The 24858-nt window shown below is 42.2% G+C and overlaps 1 protein-coding gene across 1 annotated transcript in view; it reads left to right on the forward strand.

Moving 5' to 3' along the window:
- The window catches only part of LOC126176378 (sodium channel protein Nach-like), a 120060-nt gene that overhangs the window by 34287 nt on the left and 60915 nt on the right, over positions 1–24858 (forward strand). Inside the window, exons 5-6 of the mRNA XM_049923535.1 lie at positions 10286–10394; positions 10521–10788. Of these exons, the coding sequence (XP_049779492.1) occupies positions 10286–10394; positions 10521–10788 (377 nt within the window). The remainder of the gene's footprint in view (positions 1–10285; positions 10395–10520; positions 10789–24858) is intronic.

A 24858-nucleotide genomic window follows, 5' to 3' on the forward strand; every position in this document is an offset into this window, starting at 1 on the left:
AGGAAGTCGTTTCTGGAAGTATTTGTGTGGAGTGTAGCCATATATGGAAGTGAAACGTGGACGATAAATATTTTGGCAAGAAGAGAATAGAAGCTTTCGAAATGTGGTGTTACAGAAGAATGCTGAAAATTAGATGGGTAGATCACGTAACTAATGAGGAGGTACTGAACATAATTGAGGAGAGGAGGGATTTGTGGTAAAACTTGATTAGAAGAAAGGATCGTTTGGTAGGGCAAATTCTAAGGCATCAAGGGATCACCAATTTAGTACTGGAGGGCAACGTGGAGGGCAAAAATCGTAGAGGGAAACCAAGAGATGAACACACTAAGAAGATTCAGAACGATAGATTTCATCAATCTCTTCGTCATCTACAGAGCTAGATGGCGTATAAACTTGTACTACTGTGGTAGGCGTGGGCTTCGTATCTATCTTGGCCTCAATAATGCGTTTACTATGATGGTTTTAGTAGCTTACCCGCATTTCTATTTTTTATTGATTATTAAACCTATTCCTGCATTATCTCTATTTGATTTTGTATTTATAACCCTGTATTTGCCTGACCAGAATAATTATTCCTCCTGACACCGAACCTCACTAATTCCTGCTATATCTAACTTTAACCTATCCATTTACCTTTTTAAATTTTCTAACCTACCTGCCGGCTAAGGGATCTGACATTCCACGCTCCGATCCGTAGAACACCAGTTTTCTTTCTTCTGATAACAACGTCCTACTGAGTAGTCCCCCACAGAGATCCGAATTGGGGGACTATTTGACCTCCAGAATATTTTACCCAAGAGGACGCCATCATCATGTAACCATACAGTAAAGCTGCATGCCCTCGGGAAAAATTACGGTTGTAGTTTCCCCTGGCTTTCAGCCGTTCGCAGCACCAGCACAGCAAGACTGTTTTGCTTAGTGTTACAATTCCAGACCAGTCAATCATCCAGACTGTTGCCCCTGCAGCTACTGATCTGGCATCTCAACAGATGCCCCTCCGTTACGGTTGTGCCTACGGTACGGCTACCAGTGTCGCTGAGGCATGCAACCCTCCCCACCAGCGGCAAGGTCCATGGTTCATTTCTTTTATAGAAATCAAAAGGGCTTCAAGAGATAATTCCTTACGCTTAATCATCAGTCCACAATTAGTTCTTCTTCTTCTGTTAATGTTAAGCCAAAATCATCTGAAGTTTCCATGAATGGGTTTCGAATCCAATCGTACTGTTCAGTGTTGAGTGATGGAAAATATGAACTGAGTTTCTCTTATAAACTTATTAAATGATCTAGTACTATTCGAAGTATTTCATGTATACATGTGCTCCTTACCAACGGGAACATTTCCAAGTTACCTTGAACAGCTTTTCTTCTCCATATTTCTTCTCTGTGAAACGCATTAATTTTGTCGGTGTATGTGAGGATATTTTCTTCTTTCACTTGCATAACAGATTGCAAACTATTGAACTGCAGAAATATATCGACCAAATACTACAATCTGGCAATCCAAAATGTACTCCGAAGGAGGTTGCAAAATGTAAATGTTTCGTTTCTTCGAAAAACACGCGAAGTTCTTGTCATAGCTCGAGCTCACGGGTAAGTACTTCCCCTCTCGACAACCACCTGACTGCTGTGTGTAAAAGCAACCCTCTGTGTTCTGACTCCATATCGAATAAACGAAATTGACAGGTCTTGTTTTAATAAAATTTACCATCTGAACAACATGCTCTAAGAATTCTCTCAATGATTTTCCCAATGTTTCTGCTACTGACCCCTCTCTATGAGTAAAGCAGTGAGTTACGACAATATCATATTTTTTTTTTTTTTTTTACAAAAGAAATAAGGCTCTTAACACAGCCTACCATTGAAGGGGTGCCATCTATACAAATGCCTACACACAACCCATGTTAACTGCCACTTATTAAGATAATCATTTAAAATGTGCAAAACGTCCTCACATTTAGTAGACACATTTCTTTGCAAAAAAGAAACTGATTTACTATTTGATCTTAATTAATAAAATGGACAAAGGCTTAAAGTTGCGATTGGTTGGTTATGTCTGTTGATTCATCAACTTGGAAAACAAAGTCTGAGTGCTTGAGTTTATTACTGCAAACGTTTTTCTCAATATCAGTATTTTTTATTTATTTTTTTTTTATTTTTATTTTTATTTTTTTTTTTTTTTGTAATACGCTTGTGAACTGGATCACTTGACAAAGGAATCTTGATTATTTTCATAGTTTCCTAGCATCGTCATGACAACTTTATTTTTTTCTTTTTTTGCAAGCAGGCAAAATATGTGACTCATCTATAGTATAGCCTTTGCCAATAGTTCAGAGACTTGGTAGGAAGCGGTCACAGATTTATCAGAAACAGACATTACACTTTTAAAAGAATTTGCTGCCCTTGTTTGCTGTTTGCTGTCCAGATAATTTCTTGAAATAGCTTACAGTTTTATCTTTCATATGTGAATGCGTTGTTTTAAAATGATTGCTCAGTTTACTAGGAATCAGAGATTCGGTTGCCATTTTATACACAAATACTAAGAACACTGGGAAAGGATAACGTTCACTCCCAGTCAAAGTGAAACCATAACTTAAGTAGCTTTCATTGTATTTACGAGTAGGCCGCTGCTTGCTTTTTTACTTGCATTTAGCGTTTGTTCAATTCCAGAATCGGATTCTTCAACGGGATGCTCGTATTTCAGAAATCTGTCCATTTTATTCGTTTGTATTTTGCATATAAGATTCACTTCTAGCGCTTTCAAAATAATCACTACCCTGTACACAAAACACAATCCCCACAACCGCTAAAAACACCTCACTGACATATCACCTGAAAGCTCAAGTGCACAACAATGGAAACGCGTTTTCCTTCTGGGCCTGGATTCTTGTTTTCTCCATGGGTTAACAGTGCTGCGAACGATAATTTTCAAGTTCCGTTAACCTTGCTGGAAGCTTCTGTCATTAATCCGCTAGATCACTCAACTGCAGTGGAAATGACGCTCAGAACTAAAAAGGCTTCATAAACAATAACGATCATGTTCACATGCGCTACTCCTCTGTAGCAAAGAACATGAAATGAAATTCTTTTAGCCACGGACAACTCGAGTTCAAACAATAAGCAGCTCTCATAGTACATTACTGTACTCTCGTTACAATGACATTTTGTTGACAACAGAAAGTTATGCATTTTCAATAAAATACAAACATCAAAAAAAGTTTTGCATCACCCCGGTTGCCAGAACTCCTGGAGATAGACGTTGACTATGGATATTGTATCACAGACACAGTCCATTTGACTGTTCATATATATCAGAAAACCTGCCTAAAGATGTAAACAACCATGCATGAGCAGTGCCCATAAGATGGAGGGGCTCCGACAGCCGATCAGTTCCAGTCATTCCACTAGAAAGGAGCTACACGGCTCGTCTGCATTTCAACCATGCCTAGACGGTCAATACCGTGGTTCGATCGCGTACGCAGTCTTACTTTGTTCCAGGAAGGCCTCTCAACAAGGAAAGTGTCCAGGCGTCTCGCAATGAACGAAAGCGATGGTTTTCGTACATGGAGGAGATACAGAGAGACAGTAACTGTAGATGACTTGCCTCGCTCAGGCCGCTCAAGGGCCACTACTGCAGTGGATGACCGCTACCTACGGATTATGGCTCGCAGGAACCCTGACAGCAACGCCGCCATGCTGAATAATGCTTTTCGTGTAGCCACAGGTCGTCGTGTTACGACTCAAACTGTGCTCAATAGGCTGCATGATGCGCAACTTCACTCCCGACGTCCATGGCAAGGTCCATCTTTGCAACCACGACACCAAGCAGCGCGATGCAGATGGGCCCAGCAAAATGCCGAATGGTCCGCTCAGGATTTTTGCATCACGTTCTCTTCACCGATGAGTGTCGCGTATGCCTTCAACCAGACAATCGTCGGAGACGTGTTTGGGGGCAACCCGGTCAGGCTGAACGCCTCAGACACACTGTCCAGCGAGTGCAGGAAGGTGAAGGTCTGCTGCTGTTTTTGGGGTGGCATTATGTGGGACCGAAGTACGCCGCTGGTGGTCATGGACGGCGTTGTAACGACTGTACCATACGTGAATGCCATTCTCCGACCGATAATGCAACAATATCGGCAGAATATGGTCGAGGCAGTCGTCTTCAAGGACGCAAATTCGCACCCCCATCGTGCACATCTTGAGAGTGACTTGTTTCAGGATAACGGCATCGCTCGACTAGAGTGGCCAGACATGAACCCTCTCGAACATGCCTGGGATAGACTGAAAAGGGCTGTTTATGGACGACGTGACCCACCAACAACTCTGAGGGATCTACGCTGAAGCTCCGTTGAGGAGTGGGACAATCTGGATAGCAGTGCTTTGATGAACTTATGGATAGTATGCCACGACGAATACAGGCATGCATCAATGCAAGAGGACGTGCTAGTGATTATTAGAGGCACCGGTATGTACAGCAATCTGGACCACCACCTCTGAAGGTCTCTCTGTATGGTGGTTCAACATGCTATATGTGATTTTCATGAGCAATGAAAAGGACGGAAGTAATGTTTATGTTGAACTCTACTCCAATTTCCTGTACAAGTTCCGGAAATCTCGGAACAGAGGTGATGCAAAACTTTTCTGGTGTGTGTATTAATTAAAAGTGACTGGTTGCACATGTATATATAATTTTTTGATACACTGTCGCGATACCTAAGTAGGTCGTAATGGCCAACAATAATAATATGCAATTCACTTCCTACGCGCTGTTGCAGCGTCACTCGGAATTAGATGGAATAGATTGGCAATCATTGGGAACGACATGAAACCTTCCGAATTCTGTGGACAAGTTTTGATCACATGCATAGCGCACAAGGCTGAATTTCAGCAAGGCTACCATCACAAAAGGAAAACGTCTACAGGTAAATAAAATGTGAAACAAAAGTACGACACGATCAGATAATATCCGTAAGAGCTCCCGTCGGAAAAATCCGTCATTCGTCATATATTTTTTCGCCGTTTTCTCCTGATTCTGAACGTTTGGATCTGACCAGAAACCCATTAAAGCTTGAAAACACTGTGGATTAACTCAATGTTTACATACAAACTTTAAGAGTGACACAAGTGTCGCACCGTATGGTTACGGAAAGAAGGCTCGGTACGAGGTGCGCTAAAATAACTTGCACGGCGCCTACAGGGCGAAGGGTTGTGAGAGGGGGGATGGTTAGGAAAATTTCACGTCCAGTGCTACTCATCCACGGATGCCTGTGCGCCTGGTACTGACCAGTGACTAGGACAGTTATATTTTACACACAGAAGTAAAAAGTTTCTCTAAAAACGCATTATTTCTATCAAAAATTGTGGAATTAAAGTAAGGGTGTTGTAATGCAGTTCTAGTGCAGCGAGTTGAAGAAAATGACATTTGAGGCATTTGTTAATTATGAATGACCACGAAGCATTATGTTGTAAGAAACTTACGGACTATGTTTGGAGTCTTGGACTGCAAGTTCTTTACAACATATCAAATATGTTTCTGTATTTGCCATACGAACTTTACCATGGATAAAGCGTTACATTTATAATTAGATTTACATTCATTATTAAACAAATTAATCACTCCCACTACTGCATATGTTTTGATTGTAGCAATGGGACAATTATGTGACCATTCTGTTTCTCCGGACCGCAGCATTCTGCCACCCGAATAATTTTTTTTTCTCGCCCCACTGCAAATTACTCTTTCCCTAGAATTCCTTACACTTCTCAACAGTGTAAGGGATGACCTCGATGGGCCAGCAATGACTTTATCATTACTCATTATTTTGAAATACCTTTGCCCAGATCCCATACAGCCGCTACTGTTAGATAGCTAAGATTAGCAGCAATGGAAGAGAGAAGAAGTGGGCATGAAACGTTCGAATACCGTCGACCCTACAACGAGTAAACTACTTTACTTCCTTAACCAAACTGAAATATTCGACAAAACTTAAGGACTGTCGTGAAATGGATAAAATGGAGTAGCTACAGTATAAGTTCTTTTATATTTGGCCATATGTTTTCCTAAAATATTACAGGGCGACCCCGTAAATATTCTAGGGCGCACCAGTACGCCCTGGCGCACACTTTGAGAACCACTACTCTAGCCTTCCTCCTCCTACCGAATGTAGCAGAGGGAACTAATTTAGGAATATTATAGTACTTTTAAGAACCCAGTCGTGACCTCAAATTCCCGACTGATCAATTTATTGTTCTCAATAGTTGTATTGCTTGTACGCATGCATTTGGTATGGGCAAGCATTGTCTGCGCGGATGTTTATCTCTCCCCGACCGGTGCAGATGGATGCTACCCTGTAGACGGCGAATGGCACCCGCCTCGCGACCGGTAGTTTGAGTGATCTGTAGGATTTCTTTTCACCAGGTATGTTTAGTGGAAAGTTTTGGTGGAGGAGGGTATTTGTGCTCTGAGACGTTGGTGCATATAAAAATGTTCAAATCTGTGTGATATCTTATGTGACTTAACTGCTAAGGTCATCAGTCCCTAAGCTTACACACTACTTAACCTAAATTATCCTAAGGACAAACACACACACCTATGCCCGAGGGAGGATTCAAACCTCCGCCGGGACCAGCCTCACAGTCCGTGACTGCAGCGCCCGAGACCGCTCGGCTAATCCCGCGTGGCTTGGTGCATATAAAGCCTCAGATATATTTAGTGCAACGATCTATTTGGATGGAAATTTCATTACTTGAGTTGCATAATGTTTGTGTGTGATACTCAAACATTGAAAATAAGTTTCACTACGAAGAAGAATCATTGTAAGGCGGAGGTGAGTGATTTGAACTATCTATTTGAATCCTGTAAATTGTTAAACAATTAATTTGAGAGGTTAGTACAAATGGATTATTTCACTCTATTTTTGATACGAAATTGCACCAGCTCTCCCTTTGCCTCCAGCATTAGCAAATAAGAACACTATATTATGAGGAAAGATGAAAACCTCTGTCTGCTTGTTTCGGGTTTTTGGTTCACACACACAGGCAGGGGGTGGCCTCTTGAGAAAGGCAGAGACAGGAAGCGAGGCTGGAATTCCCTGACCAACAGAATGCCACAACTTGATTCTTTGTTTGGGGGCCGCGAGATCCAAGGAGGTCGATATGCAGTCTGTGGTCAGTGGCATTTAGTAATGTGAGCTGTAATTTGGACATTGGGAGGTTTTGACCTTCGCGGTGCTGCCCTGACGTAGACACATGCATGGGAGGCCCCAAACAGTGGTTACACTACATTTCATTCTATTCATGATCAGTTACTAAATTCGCAACGTTTAACTGTCAGTGCAATATGACTACTGTATTTTTGTCGATCTGTACAAAATACACTCCTGGAAATTGAAATAAGAACACCGTGAATTCATTGTCCCAGGAAGGGGAAACTTTATTGACACATTCCTGGGGTCAGATACATCACATGATCACACTGACAGAACCACAGGCACATAGACACAGGCAACAGAGCATGCACAATGTCGGCACTAGTACAATGTATATCCACCTTTCGCAGCAATGCAGGCTGCTATTCTCCCATGGAGACGATCGTGGAGATGCTGGATGTAGTCATGTGGAACGGCTTGCCATGCCATTTCCACCTGGCGCCTCAGTTGGACCAGCGTTCGTGCTGGACGTGCAGACCGCGTGAGACGACGCTTCATCCAGTCCCAAACATGCTCAATGGGGGACAGATCCGGAGATCTTGCTGGCCAGGGTAGTTGACTTACACCTTCTAGAGCACGTTGGGTGGCACGAGATACATGCGGACGTGCATTGTCCTGTTGGAACAGCAAGTTCCCATGCTGGTCTAGGAATGGTAGAACGATGGGTTCGATGACGGTTTGGATGTACCGTGCACTATTCAGTGTCCCCTCGACGATCACCAGTGGTGTACGGCCAGTGTAGGAGATCGCTCCCCACACCATGATGCCGGGTGTTGGCCCTGTGTGCCTCGGTCGTATGCAGTCCTGATTGTGGCGCTCACCTGCACGGCGCCAAACACGCATACGACCATCATTGGCACCAAGGCAGAAGCGACTCTCATCGCTGAAGACGACACGTCTCCATTCGTCCCTCCATTCACGCCTGTCGCGACACCACTAGAGGCGGGCTGCACGATGTTGGGGCGTGAGCGGAAGACGGCCTAACGGTGTGCGGGACCGTAGCCCAGCTTCATGGAGACGGTTGCGAATGGTGCTCGCCGATACCCCAGGAGCAACAGTGTCCCTAATTTGCTGGGAAGTGGCGGTGCGGTCCCCTACGGCACTGCGTAGGATCCTACGGTCTTGGCGTGCATCCGTGCGTCGCTGCGGTCCGGTCCCAGGTCGACGGGCACGTGCACCTTCCGCCGACCACTGGCGACAACATCGATGTACTGTGGAGACCTCACGCCCCACGTGTTGAGCAATTCGGCGGTACGTCCACCCGGCCTCCCGCATGCCCACTATACGCCCTCGCTCAAAGTCCGTCAACTGCACATACGGTTCACGTCCACGCTGTCGCGGCATGCTATCAGTGTTAAAGACTGCGATGGAGCTCCGTATGCCACGGCAAACTGGCTGACACTGACGGCGGCGGTGCACAAATGCTGCGCAGCTAGCGCCATTCGACGGCCAACACCGCGGTTCCTGGTGTGTCCGCTGTGCCGTGCGTGCGATCATTGCTTGTACAGCCCTCTCGCAGTGTCCGGAGCAAGTATGGTGGGTCTGACACACCGGTGTCAATGTGTTCTTTTTTCCATTTCCAGGAGTGTAGTTTGCTGCTGAGGTTCTGGTAATTTGTCCATCTGCAGAAAGTGGAGATGGGATTCTATATATGTGATGAACTTTTAGATATGTAATTTTTTAGATTTTCCTGTCTGTGCTTAGACACCAGTGTATTCGAGAAATGAGGGAAATAAAAGATACGAGACTAACATCCCTGACTCCAGCAGCAAATATAAAGTAAGCCTGTTCAGCATTTACATGCACAATCAGAACAGAAGAGTGCTGCATTTGTTTAAATATTCTATACTGCAATCGATATCCTGACATATTCTTTAAATAAATCTATATTCCATAAACCGCCTTTTGTCCCATAAATTGTTTAAATAAACATTATTCTACACATTATCTATATTGTTAAAATAATATTCCATACACTGAAATCGATTTCGCAGCAAATTTCGTAAATAAATAAATAAACTGTATTCCATACACAGTGTTGTATCCTATAAATTTTTTAAGTAAACAATATTCCACGCATTATCTAAATTGTTTTACAACATTCCTTACACTGCAAACGATTTGCGACCAAATGACCGATCAACAAAGTTTTATTGCCGCCATTTTGCATGTGGGGGAGGGAAGGGGCAAGGCTGTGGGTTTCCCAGAGGGGGAGCAGTTAATTATTTGATCGATTTCAATAATTAGTCAATGAAACTGATATCAAAAGTGTGCTCGTGTTGGCGAGTTGTGTTCCCTGAGGGGTGGGGTGGGAGGAGGAGAGGATGGGGGAGGAGGAGAGGGAGTCAGAGGGGTGGGTGTTTCTTGGAAAACAAGTTAACCAAACAATGGGGTAAGGACCTATCAACAAAATGATGGATTATCCCCAGGAGGTCATAATCCTCGCAGCAGAACAATAGGTTAAGGACCTGTCAATCGAAAGAGAACGAAAAGTGTGCCCGTGAAGTAGGCAGCCCTCAATGTGTGCTTATACTCTTTTCGCGCCTCTACTTCTAAGGTCCCGTCGTAGTGAGAATGGGTTTTAATTTGAATGCTCCTCATAAGTTTACGAGCTATAACTTCTGTCTCATCTCTTATAATGCGTTTCCTAGTTTTTGAAGTACTGTGTTATTAATGTTCATCTGGAACGATTGACATATCTAACAGTGTTCCCTAATGGTGTCTGCTGGTACCAGTTATACACATTCACGAGACTGTGCTGTCCAATTGTCACAGGGCCCGACAGAACGTTGCGATAAATGGTATACAAAACAATCTTATCGTCCATAATTAAGGTTGTTCCGATATTTATGCGTGTATTAGTACTTGCCTAGGAACAACCCTTGCCACATGGTATCTGAATTCGTATCTGTATGCCTGAACTTCACTGAAGCGAAGCAAAAATAGTTTTTTACGTTACAATATTATACATTTTGTTGCGCTCACATACATTTATGATGATCGATATTTAATACTATGAAACTTGTATCCATGCTGAAAAACATTGTCAGTAATGAATACATGTACGTGCCGTTTTCCAGAAATTCGACAAAGCCAAAGAAATTTTCGGAGCCATGGAAATGTAACTCGGTTACTGATCAAGTATGCTACGGCCATTTGCAGTTTGACAAGTTGAAGACACAGGTGCAGGTGCGTCTGAATGTGAACGACAACGAAACAGAACAACTGTGTGATATACATGGACATATTTTTCCCGTTGTGTATTAATAATCTGTTTCTATGTCCGTCTGGTTTTAATTATTTGAAAACTTTCAGATATTTGTTCACTCTCCGTATGAGATAGCAGCTACAGGAACGTGGTTCCACTATCTGGAAGGAAAAAGAGTCGTGAGCGCCGCGTTCAAAAACTTCCAGCTGGTATCGACACCTGAAGTCCTGGCATTATCTGTTCGACAGAGGGGCTGTTACTTGTATGATCAAAAGCGAAATTTGCCGTACAGCGTCAATCTTTGCAAAATGACCTGTAGAGCGAATTTCGCAATGCGCTTATGTCGATGTGTGCCTTACTTCTACTCTACACTTGGTGAGTATAAACCCTTTTTTTCTGAGTTAAAGTTATAGCAAAATCTGTATGTTGCCTGTTTGCATCTTTCTTGAAATACTATAATACAGTCACATTTATTTCAGACAAAAATTCTGACTGAACACTCGTATTTGTTGTGGCGAGACTACAAGTACAGTCATTACAAGCCAAAATCTTGTCAGTTGTTGAACACGTCGATACAGTCGATACGCTGGCTACTGCAGGTGCTAAATGCAAGTCGTGCACTTGAAAGGCTGCTATAAAATTGCCCGCCCCTCAGAATTTTGCTATCTGCAGTATTTTGAAACATTTTACGATGCGGGAGTTTCTAGAGGAAGTAAAGATTGTATGTAGAAATGGTGCTGTTTTTTTCTCGCAAAACTTGTTATCGACATCCTGTTGCATGTCCCTGGACTTGATCGAAGTGGCAGTCCGTGGAGAATGTCTTTCAAACATGCATTAGTAGATAGCGCGTACTGTTTCTACCAACCTGCGTTTCTTCCTGGTGCATCACGATTTAAAAGATAAGACAATGGTTTTTTGTTGACTGCATTTCCAGTACTTAAAAACATAGTGCTGCAGTTTTGAACTGATATTATTACAAACAAAATGTACACTGATGAGCAAAAACGTTATGACCATCTGCTTAATAGCTTGTCGTTGGAACGAAATACGTCACTGTTTCCGCGTATCAGGGATCCGAAAGTTTGTTGGTAGGTTTGTGGAGGTATGTGGCATTAGAAATTTACGTACAGGTCATGTACTTCGCATAAATAACGGGTCGCTGATTTCCGTACGATGGCTCCCGATAGCGACCCAGATGGGTTCGATAGGATTGACATCAGGCGAATTTGGTCACCGAGACATCTACGTGAGTTTAGCGTAATGCTCCTCAAACCACTGTAGCACGGTTCTGGATCGGGGACGCAGACAATTACACTGCTGAAAGACAACATCGCCGTCGGGGAAGACATCATGCATGAAGGGATGCAGGTGGTTCGCACGTGTCAGAATGTCTTGGATTACTACCGGAAGTCCGACGGAAACGCAGGAGACTGTCCCCCATAACATAATACTGCTGCCACCAACATGCGTCGGTGGCGTGTTGCACGTTCCGAGCCGCCGTTCACTTCGATGATGGCGTTTGTGGTGACGACCATCAAATTAGTGTAGCAAAAATGTGATTCACCGGATGAGGCGACACGTTTTCATTGATCGACGGTCGATTCCCTATAGTCTCGTGCCCACTGCAGTCGTAATTGACGATGTCGTTGGGCCAACATGTGAACACATAGGGATGGTCTGCTGCGAAGCTCCGTGTTCAACAATGTACGATGAACGGTGTACTCCGAAACACTTGTGCGTGCACCAGCATTGTGCTCTTTCGGCAGAGATGCCACAGATCACCATCTATCCTACTTTACAGAGCAAACAAGCCTCCGAGCCCCATGTTCTGTGAAGAGTCGTGGACGTCCAACTATTTGGGGTCTAGTTGTAGTTTCACTGTCCATCTACCTCTCTCCCTAGATGCTCACGACTGTAGCACGTGATTATTCGACCAGCTTCGCCGTTTTCGAGATACTCGTTCACAGGCTCAGCGTAATAATAATCTGCTCTTTGTCAAAGCCGCTTATCTCTATGGATTTCCCCATTTGCAGCCCACATCTTCGCTGTGGTGATCCCCCGTCTGTGTCTGCTCCGCTTACATACTATTGTTACCGCGTCACGTGCCCGTAGCACCACCAGTGGCATTCACTACCACAGTGCGCAGTGGTCATAACATTCTGGCTTATCAGTGTAGTGCCTCAGTATTAATGGCATTGGGAACAAAAATTTTCCTCTAACTCTTTTGTCGATAACTAATTTTTAGAGACCATTGCTGTTGACAAAATACAGGCGGAGTCTTGCAAAGAGGAAGAAATGCTATTATTAATGGTATTTATTTACAAAAATAGCGCCGTTACCTGTTTCGTGGCGACAGGTTCATCATCAGATGGCTGTTCACGTTTATATTATGTTGTTGTGTACATTAGTCATTGGAGAGAAAACAACCGACAACTAATGTAAATAATGACAAATGTAACATAAACGTGAACAGCCGTATGAAGACCCTATCGGACTGAAACCGATGACAGCGCTATTTGCGCAAATAAATAGCTTTATTACTAGGGGCTGATTGCTGTTTTGTTCTTTTCAAGAATCAGCTTGTAAAAACTTTCTTACTGACACTTAAAACCAGTCAGTTTCCTAATATGGCACATTGAATTTCTTAATGAAGTATTTATTTATAATTTCTCTCATGATTCGTATACTCTGCAACTACCTCTAGTATCATGGAAGTTATTCTCTGGTCTCCTCTAGTTCCATGGAATTTATTCCATGATGCCGTAAAACATTTCTATCATCCAGTCTCTTCTTCTTGTCAGTTCTTTCCATATGTTCCTTTCTTCGCCGATTCTGTGAAAAATATCCTCATTCCTTATCAAAAAATGGTTCAAATGGCTCTGAGCACTATGCGACTTAACTTCTGAGGTCATCAGTCGCCTAGAACTTAGAACTATGTAAACCTAACTAACCTAAGGACATCACTCACATCCATGCCCGAGGCAGGATTCGAACTTGCGACCGTAGCGCTCACGCGGTTCCGGACTGAAGCGCCTTTAACCGCACGGCCACACCGGCCGGCATTCCTTATCAGTCCACCTAATTCTCAACATCATTCTATAGCACTTCATCTCAAACGCTTCGATTCTCTTCTTGTACGGTTTATGCGCAGTCCATGAAACGCTACCGTACTGCGCTCCAAATGTACATTCAGACAAATACTAATAGACTTCCCTCGTCCAGCAATGCCCTCTTTGTCTGTACTAAACCGCTTTATATATCCTCCCAGCTTCGTGCCTCAAATGTTATTTTACTTCCAAGATAGCAGAATTCCTTAACTTCGTCTATTTCATTTCCCCAATTTTATGTTGATTCTCAGTCAACTCAGTACGTCCTGTAATTCTTTTTCACTTTCTACGACGACAGAAATGTCATCAGTGAATCTTATCATTGATATCTTACCACCCTGATTTTCAGTACCACTCCTGAAACTTTCTTTTATTTCCATCATTTCTTCTTCCATGCATACCGATTGAATACCAGAGGGGAAAGACAACATCGCTGTCTCACACTTTTTTTAAAATCAGAGCACTCCGTTCTTGGTTTTCTCTCTTCATTGCTGTATCTTGATGGTTGTACAGATAGTATATTATCCATCTTTCCGTATCGCTTACTCCTATTTTTCTCAGAATTTCGAACATGTTGCACTATTTTACATTGTCGAATGCTTTTTACGGACCGAGCAAGGTGTCACAGTGGATGCACACTGGACACTCATATGGGACGAAGGGCGTTCAGATTCCCATCCAGCCATCCCGATTTAGGATTTCCATGATTTCCCTAAATCGCTCAAGGCAGATTCCGGGTTGCTTCCTTTGAAAGAGAATTACCGATTTCCTTCACCATCTTTCTCTAACGGCCTGATTATCGACGGGATGTTAAATTCAAATCCTCCTCTTTCCAATTCCATTTCCATGAGCGGGTCTTCAATTTTCTTATGCTCGCTTTCCTTATCAATCGCAGTACCAGAACTGCCTGTGTGATGCACTAACCTTTTACAAAGCCAGACTGATCATCATCTAACATACGATGAAGTCTTCGTAGGTTACATTATTCACATCTATTTGCCTCTCGTAAATAATGTCACTGATACATTGACAACTTAAATTATCAAGTATGTCTATATTCTATTTTATACAACTGTATTTAGTTGCAGATGTAAGAAGGAACGAACATATTTATGCATTTACGATAGTTATTATGTACGGGAGAAACATTTGAACAAATTAATCGGTCAACTGTCTAGATTGCGAATGAGAATTTTTGCACCTGGCATGTTGAATAAAAACCGCTGCAGCAAAAGTTTGGCTGTGGATGCCCTTCCAATAAACTGTTACGTTTTTCACCTGGATTTTTATGGATGGATGGCTCTGAGCACTATGGGACTTAACATCTGAGGTCATCAGTCCCCTAGAACTTAGAACTACTTAAACCTAACTAACCTAAGGACATCACAGACATCCATGCCCGAGGCAGGATTCGAACCTGCGACCGTAGCGGTCGCGCGGTTTCAGACTGAAGCGCCTTTAACCGCGTGGCCACACTGGCCGGCGGATTTTTATGTGGTACAAATATTTACATCTCCTCAAATTAATTATTGTATGTGATGTCTGAAAGTGATGGAGTATCTTAAGCTCTCCTATGTTTTGCGATTGGACGTCCAGTGCTTTTAGGTGTGTCGCTAATGTTAATTTTGTTATTTGGATATGAGTGTAACACTTGATGTATTTAGTCTGTTTGGTAGGAAATTTCCAGCCAGTCTGTCCTATGTAGTAAATTGATACTGTATATTCTTGAATCCGGAATTTGAATTTTTTGTCGTTAAAAGTATGAAATAATTTCTGATGTATTTTGTGGTGAAAGCTGCTTTCACTTTATGTGATCTAATTATGTTTGCTATTTTTCGGAAAATGTTGCCAGTAAATGGTATAGTGTCACATATGTGACTACATCGTAAGTTTCTTCCATAGAGCCAGTATTTTTTTTTGCTATTTGTTTCTACATTTTCTCTGTAATTGTATAACATTACTGTTACATATTGGTATCTGATATCTGTTCATTTTTTGCCCGATATTTTGCAGTCATATTTGTCAGCGTTGGGAAGGTACGTTAGGTGGGAAAGGTTCGCACCCTCCTAGCAGTGCAGGTGGGCCCTGGAAGGTTCCTGGCCTCCTTTTTTCGGGAGGAGGCAGCCTGTAGATCTCTTTTAAGTCAAGGACGCCTCTCAGGGGTGTTGGAAGCCATGTCGTGGCCCGCTCTGCTGCTACTGTGTAAACACAGCTGGCACCAATCTGTGTGCTGCTAACTGAACTCCGCACCCACATTTTACCATCACGAGGTTTGCACTGAGCTGAAACAGTGTTACTTTTATTGGTTGGGCCAGATGGACCATGACCAACAGCCTTGCTGCAGTAGTAACACCGGGTCCCATCAGATCACTGAAGTTAAGCACTGTTGGGCTCGGCTAGCACTTGGATAGGTGACCATCCTGTCTGCAGAGCGCTGTTGGTAAGTGGAGTGCACTCAGCCCTTGTGAGGCAAACTGAGAAGCTACTTGACTGAGAAGTAGCGGCTCCGGTTTACGAAAACTGACGAGAGTGGTGTGCTAACCACATGCCTCTTTGTATGTGCATCCAGTGACGCTCCTGGGCTGAGAGGATGACACGGCGGCCGGTCGGTACCGTTGGGCCTTCCAAGGCCTGTTCGGACGGAGTTTGGTTTAGATGGACCATGCGTTAGGTTGGGCAACACAATCTCACTGAAACAAACAAAATTTTTGGAGTTGAACACAAACAATACTCCCACGCTAGCTGAGTCTTTCCGTTCTGTCTGGGCCTTTGAAACAGTCCAGAAAAGCAAAAATATAGTGTTCCTTATCTTCAGGAGGTGGACTGGTGGGTGAGCTCGACATTCACATACCAGCACTTTGACCTGGGTCATGGATCTGTCCATACAATGCTTTACACACACAGCCAGTGACAGCTTGCTACGCTACTCTGCCACAAGACCCATTCCAGCTCATCTGCATCCACCTCTCTGGTGCCTTTATCTTTCCTAAAGTAAAACTGATTGTTATCTAACAGATCCTCAGTTTTCCTTTCCACTCCTCTGTATATTATTTTTGTCAGCAACGAAGAGGTACTGAATCGAATTATAGAAAAAGGAATTTATGTCATTACTCGACCAAAAGAAGTTTATAGGGCACATTGTGAACTTCAAGGAATATACAGTTTCGTAATCGAGGGAAGTGCGAAGTAAAAATTGTAGAGGAGCTTACCTGGGGTATTCAAGTGGACGTAGTTTGCTGTAGTTGTGCAGACTTCAAACTGAAAACCGCATCAACTACCAGCCTCGTGTCATTTCCCACACGACTTTGCGGTCTTTCTTTTTAGTCACTGTTGTTTAGTTTTGTCTAACTAGTAATTTCATTTGTCATTATATTTGTCTTATTTAGTATTCTTCATATTGTATTACATAAGTAGAGGACTGTACTGATAGGAGGCCAAGCTGCATTGTTCCCCTTCCCCTCCCCCTTATGACGTTATGCAGCGTTTACATGTTTCCCATTCTCCCATCCATCTAACATAGACCCCTTGCTCTATGTATAAAATGGCGGGAAATTCAAAATCTGGTAGTAAATTCAAAGCAGGCAACTGCCTTATTATAAAATGGCGCGAAATTAAAAAATTGTCGGGAATTTAAAAAAGTAGGGTTTCTCCCACACCTATGGCGTCACAGCTCTGAAACTTACATACCCCTGCGAGCAGACACAAATACAAGCTGGCGGTGGTCTTACGATGGAGTAGTGCAGCAAGTGGCACGGCTGGTGCATGCAGAGCATTGAAGTATGGACGGAACCACTAACTGAGGTGTTTACCTGTTGGTGCAGATAGGCCGGGTCCAGATGTTCTTCACCTGGCTCACGCCGTGCTGTTTCTACGTGCTAGGTTGTTCAGTCGCTCGCACTGGTCGCATCTGTGTTTCTCTCTGTGCTCGTCTTTAGGTGTTGTTCGGCCTCCGTGGCATTTTTCCAGGGCTCAGCTTCCTAGCTTCAGTGGAGCTGCCTTCAGCTAGTGTAGCTGCATTTGTGCGCACAGTGACGATTTTGTGGCGCTGTCACACTTGTACAGATACAAAAATGGCGATGCAGGGCGTCCTTATCCTCTTGATGCTTTTACTTGTTTCTTCGTTGTGTTAACTTTTGGCCAACACGGACCCAGCATTTTTGCAATGCTGGCAGCAGCAGTTGTGGCCTCAGGACCAACAACAAAAGTTGCAACAAGAGAAGGCGAAGGAGCTGCTTAATCTGAATTTGGAATTTCTCTGCTAACACGCCATGCTGGTGGCGGGCTAGGCGCCTGTAGAGAAATCTTTTTCCCCTGTCGCCCCCGACGCCATCCGCCGGTTTTGACGAGTGTTCCGGAAGGTGGGAAATTACGTGCGCGAATTCTTGCTGCACTTCCGGATAAGGCATATCGTAGATCCAGCTGACAATGCCACATTACTATTGTCCAGCAGTGCAGGGTCATATGAAGCTGAACAAAATCTGAGGCGCTCCATTGAGCCTGAGAAACTTAACTTTGAGGAACTCTGTCTATTACTGATACTGTATTTTGGACATCAAACTCATATGTTGACGGTATGGTTACGGTTTAAGCAGCGCCACAAGCACCTCATACAACTGTATGTGGCTTGAATCACAAACCTGCAACAACGTCTGTTATGCTACGGTCTGACAAGGGGGAGGCCACGACGTTTGGAACGCGGATTTACTGCCAACTTCGTACACTCGTAGTACTCCATGAGGACAACAAAATGTGTAAGCTGTGGTGTCACCGCCAGACACCACACTTGCTAGGTGGTAGCTTTTAAATCGGCCGATCCCATCCTCGTCGCCAATATTGTGAGTTGGCAGGAGCCAATTCACGGAGTTTGGAGGAAGCCGAAAGGCACGCGATTAAGCTCACGCAGGCTGGCGTGAGGTCTGGAACAGGTCAGAGAAATAAGACTAGCAAAACAAGAGTAACTGGTAGAATACTTAACTTTAATGCACAATTGGTGAACATCTCTCGTTACTGTACAGGCTTCACAATATTAATTATCAAATGCTATGGCGCCTTGCTAGGTCGTAGCAAATGACGTAGCTGAAGGCTATGCTAACTATCGTCTCGGCAAATGAGAGCGTATTTGTCAATGTAGCATCGCTAGCAAAGTCTGCTGTCCAACTGGGGCGAGTGTTAGTACGTCTCACTAGACCTGCCGTGTGGCGGCGCTCGGTCTGCCATCACTGACAGTGGTGACACGCGGGTCCGTCGTATACTAGCGGACCGCGGCCGATTTAAAAGCTACCACCTAGCAAGTGTGGTGTCTGGCGGTGACACCACATAAGCAATAGCGCGTACTTCTCAATCGTTATTGAGAAAATCGCAAGATAATTTCGGTCGTCAAATATATTCCTGTGCGTGACCATTTTTACCACGAAGCGGCGGCAGCCGAGTGGTTAGCGTTCAAGCCCCGTAATCACTGGATCGAGTCCCGTTCGTCTGTTTTTATTTTTTTTATTTTCAACACAGTCATTTTCTTTACTATTTATATTACAGTGGATGTAATGGGGAATATACGTGTAATCGGATGAACTTTTATTACTGCTTACACATTTTGTTTTCCTCATGGAGTACTACGAGTGTACGAAGTTTACAGTAAATCCGCGTTCCAAATGTTGTGGACTCCCCTTGTGAGTGACCCCAGTATGCTACCTCATATGTGAACTCTCTAATTAGGGATGTGATGGTTCTGTTTGCATCTGACTCCCCTAGTGCATTGGTCTCATCCGACCTGCCCTTAGCCAACGTTGTCGAGATTGCTGAATCATGAAATTACGGTGGCAGGAAGGGACGTACATTCCGAAATTGGCAGGTGGTAATGTTAGATACACATGATAAGCAGCGCCCATCACCTTGTGGCGTTGGCTAAGCGACCGTACTTACCGCTGAGCCACCGTGTGATGACGCCAGTGACGTCAGAGTGCTACCCGCCTTCGCTCTTGGCGGGCTCGGCGGGTGCAGGAAAATCTAAGATTCTTAGCCCCGATTCGGAACGTTTTTCGGTCTCTTGACGTCGCTTCTGCTTCCACTTAACGCACAAGTCGGCGTCCTGTACCGAATCTGCATTCAGAACTTCTTCAAATCTACGATAACTATAAACATAGGTTTACTTTTCCTCAACCTATTGAAACGTCCCCTTAGAACAATTTTGAATTATTGTGCTGATAAACCTCTTACATTATTTGCTTTTCAAACAGCTGAGCAAAACTGAACGTACTCAAACATTCACTAAAGTGACACACAATATTTTTAGCGCAACGCAATCTGACTTTCAGAAATCCCTACAAAAGAATGGCCCTGACTAACATTAACCTATGCGTTTCACAAATCGCTTACCTCAGAAAAATCTTGGTTACTCGAACTACTGCAATACAGCGAGCGCCACTACTGCCAGCTAAATAAAAGATTCAGACTACGGAAGGCACTAACTACTGATAGGCATAGTTAGCAAATGAAAGATTTTGATAGAGAACAAACAATGTATTTACCTTAATAGTGTTGAAAAATCATAATATACATAGCAGTTCATAATATCCAGTATTACAAGTTTCAAAACTTCGCCATCTCTCTCCCCACATCCACCACTGCTGGCAGCTCACCTCCAACTGCGCAACGCTACGCGCTGTTCACATCCAGCTGCCGCTGCCAAACACTACAATGGCAGACAACAATGCAAACTAGCCACAGACTGCACACAGCACAGCCAGTGATTTTCATACAGAGCGCTACGTAACGTTGCCAATAAGAAAACATAAACAGCCTACTTACATAGCCCCCATGCTCCCCACAAAAAATTTTACAAATTGTTTTGGGCACTGGCCAATACAGATTTGAAAAATTTTTTCATAATTACAGTAAGAAAGATATCAAATGCACACACTTATTAATACAATGTTGGTCAAAAGCTAAAATTTTCTCACAGTCCATAAAGACAGTCCTGATCATTCATCACAGTAAAACTGCCGTTTCTTTTCTCAAAGTCTGAGCAGTAAAAGACAATGCACAAGGAAGTAGTGGATTTCCATGCAGTCTTGAAGAAGTAGTGTTGTCCTTCCAACAGAAAGACAATGCTGACTCTTGACATGCAGACAGGTAATGGGTCACAACAGAGTAAACCCACAGCAGAGTCAGTCGAAGTTTTGAAGAATATTGGTAGGTAGGTCATCACAGAGCAGACCCACTATAGTCTTGGTAGAGAGTATGGTATAGGTGGGCCACCAGAAGTGCAGACCCCCTGCAGTCCTTGTAGAAATAATGGTATTGGTGAATCATCAAAGGTGTAGACCCACTGTAGTCCTTGTAGAGATGGCCAGCAGCCATCTGCTGCGACTGTGCAGGTGCACAATCACCATTGAAGAGTCTTGCGGACAATATAGCAAGTCCATAACCACCACTTGTGCACTCACAAAGTTTTTGGAATTGTCCTTAGAACCAGCAATGCTGTTATCCAGTCCCCTGAATTATTGACACATGTGTAAACACTAACAGTCCCTACTTCTCACATATTGTCCGTATACTATGACCAACAGAAACGTGTGCAGTGAAATGAATGCTTACAAGTTACTTCATTTGATGAACTGGTGTACATTACAATATTATAACATGAGAATACAATTACAAAGGTACAAAATACATCATTAAAAACATAACAACACAGATAACATTTGTAGTAATACAGGCTTTTCAAAAGAATAGAAATAACATATACATCAGTGTTACAGGAATTATGACATGAGTACATATATAAAAGGTCAGAATAACTTTCGAAACATCAACTTCGCACATGAGCATTAAAACAAAACAGAATAAATAATGTCTAAACATCTTTACAAAGAAAATAACATATTATCAGAAAAATTCTACAACATAGCTCTCATCAGCTAAACACATAAAGACAGGAAAAAGACAAATAAACAAGGGTACATAAACACATAGTGGGATAACACAAGGAAAGGACAGGGTTTGTTTTACTGCAGTATTTTGCACACAAATCTTTCTTTACTTCTCGGAGATCTCCCTTCATTCTTCATTACTCCAAAAAAGTCCTATCTATACCTCCTTCCTGTATTCTATTCATATTTCTTTCAAAATAATTATTTCTGATTGTACAATACTCATTTTGGCCCAAATCTTTTTCATATAACTTCGCAATGCATTCTTTACCTATTCTCCATAGTCAGTTTCTTATATAGTCTACCCCTCTTAAGCTAACTTAAATCTACTGAGCTCAGATGCTAAACTAAGGGACGAGGCAATGCAGCAGCACAAAACAATTAACACAAACAGCAATGAAAAAAATGCAGATTTGTGAAGCAAGCAGCATTATAGAAATTAGCAAAGCAATTGCAATATTACAACTAATATAAGGCAATGTGCAGCAAACAAGAAAAATAAATCAGTAGTAAACTGGCTTAGAAGAGTAACACAAAGTCAAATTCAGTAACACTACGCCTGTCAAACAGCAGCAGCAAATGAAATAACTTACATCTAAACATGACATAGCTCAAGCAGAAAAAAACATTACACTAAAGACAATAATGCAGACAAGGGAAATGTGTATTCACATCTTAATGTCTATGTAATTAAAGTGGTGCACCACAAAAACTAATTCTACAAAAAATTACCAAGTACTTGAAAAGAAAATTATATATGCAGTTATTGTTATCAGTCCCTTCTTATTGTTCTTTCCATTCCAAGAGCTCCTTTTTCGAAGAATGTGGATCATAAAATAATTATTAATAGATCTGTTGACAGAAAGTGTTCATATTAGCAAATGCATCTAAGTTTATTTTATAAAACTAATGCTGCAACACAGCTGGAAACCAGATATTAAACAAAATGAGCAATCTCTCAACTACAAAGACAATTGATGTAAAATGTTTCTCATCATTTCATCAGGCATTTTAGTAAATATCATAAATTACGAGCTCCACAGTATGCTTTCAACAAGGAAATGTCAATAGCGAGGATAATGGCCTCCCCTTTCTTTTTTTTTACCTGTGCCTCTGAAAAGGCACACACTAATGGCTTGTTCTCCAGGCGTCTGACAGAGCTGGGTGCCCATGACGCATTACGTGCAGGTGGTCACTTAACTCTCTTATGGAAATATTTATGACAGCAGTTTCCGCTACAGTGACAGTCTCATATAAAAATATTTCACAGGTCAAGAATTTGCGTTACAAATCTGTAGAAAGAAAATCCTATTGCTATAACAGTGTCCAAAAAATTTTCGTCGGCATTGTGATACATTCACACATTTACATACATTTCATAACTCTTAAAGTACTATTCTTGGTTTCCAACAACCTTTTTCACAAACCAGAGTCCCTAACCACTACTCATTATTCCTTACCTTATTCGTCAACACTTCTTCAATATTTCATCATAACAGATATGAAGCATAATCAGATAACTCATATAGCATCAGCTTATTGATCATAAACATACCTCAGCAGCATAATACACATCATCGTCATAATAATAACATCATAACACCTCAATCAAATCTCAAAAACGTCGTAGCTTTCTGCAATAATTTCAAAACCTAAAGAAAATTCTCTGCTCGTTTCAGTAGTGTAATCTACCTCAAACGTACTTTAAAAATCATGATCTCATACCAAATACATCATTCAAAGCTCTCATAGTATCACAATGGTTCCGAAAAGATATGAACAATTCACACAGTACAGACAAAATACAGTTTCATAAGTGTGAAGTTATCCAACTGTGTAATTGTGTAAACATGTGTCACTGATGTAAAAAAAGGTTTATCTCTCAGTTAAATGATCAGATAGCTGTGTAATTTGTGTGTTAGAGAAATATGGTACCAATGTGTAAAGTTGTATAAGCAGATACCATATTAGCTAGGGCTCCTTGCGCTTGCCAAACACATGGTACACAAAGTAGGCGTGTACCCCCCTGAGGATTAATGTAATTATACCCTCAGGTGTTACAGATTACAACAGTGGAATGAAATGTTACGGAAAAAATTTGTATCAGTGTACTTCAAATATCTTTAAAAATAAATGATTTAAGTACAAAATTAATCACTCAAATACGTGTACTGTAGCGCTAAACTGTGCGTCTTGTTGTAAGATAATCTCTGTGGAAGTGTCGTAGTTATCGTCCTCCGAAAGCTAAGTTCTGCAGAAGTCAATGTACTTACCTCATGATAAACAAAAGTGAAATGCATTGCGTATAGATATCTTAGTTATTACGCTTATTGTTGTGATGAAGAAAGTACTGTGCTGTAACATATTGTTGTGCTACAGAAAAGGCTGTCTCATTGTAGCTATACCACAAAAGTTACTATTAAACATGTTTTACTTTCCAGAATAATTCAGAAAAACTGTGCAGATATAAAACAGAAACACCGCAAAAGCAACATTGTAAATTGTCACTCATTAGTAGTGTCGTGATAAAATCGTGTAGCTGTCACATAAACTAACCACTGTGTCATCTGGTATCTCACAGAAAGTACTTTAAATCCAGAATGTATTTTCAAGTAAACCAAAATGTTGCATTAAAATCTCATTAGCAGTACCTGTATATGTTCTAAGTATATGAGCCTTATAGTCGTTACGTGATCGTGCAACTAACAAGCACGAATGTACACACACAATAACACTGTGACGTCTGTTCACAATAACAATGCATTCGTAATTTCTGTTTAAATAAGTTCTCTTGGTTCTTGACTGGATATTTAACTTCAAACATTGTTAAATGTTAACAATTTCTAAAGCATACTAGTAACGTGAAGTGCAAAGTTTTATGGCAAAGACAAAGTTAAAAAGCAGATTATCTTTCAGTAAACGGTTTTACATGTGAAATGTGGTGCGATCCTTTACTCTTCATAGTACTCAGAGTTTCAGCTTCGACGCAATTATCATGTGGTATACGTCGGTAAAGAATACTGGAATTTTTCTCAAGGTTAGCGTCTATGTTATTTTTTTCTCTGAGCCAGCAGGCGCACGTGGCTGCCTGCGGTGCAAGTCATTGCCTATTGTCTCTTTGTTGGTGCGCGTCGTTATTGGGATTTGGAGACCTAACTTCTACAATTCGTCTTGTCGAGAGGGCCCTGCTCTGTTTGAATCCCGCCAGTTCTGATGCAATTCAGCTCTGTCGTTACGATCATATCGTCTGTTGTCATGTCGGTAGGTTCCATATCTTTCTTGTCGGTCACGTGGTGGAGAATTTCTCCCTGAATCGTAACTGCGCGCTGGACCGTTGCGCCTAAAGTTATTCTGTCTCCCTTGATAATAATTATTTTGGTTCCCATATTGTCTGTTTCTCTGATTGTCTC

This window comes from Schistocerca cancellata, chromosome 3 (assembly GCF_023864275.1).
Source record: "Schistocerca cancellata isolate TAMUIC-IGC-003103 chromosome 3, iqSchCanc2.1, whole genome shotgun sequence".
Classification (NCBI taxonomy): domain Eukaryota; kingdom Metazoa; phylum Arthropoda; class Insecta; order Orthoptera; family Acrididae; genus Schistocerca; species Schistocerca cancellata.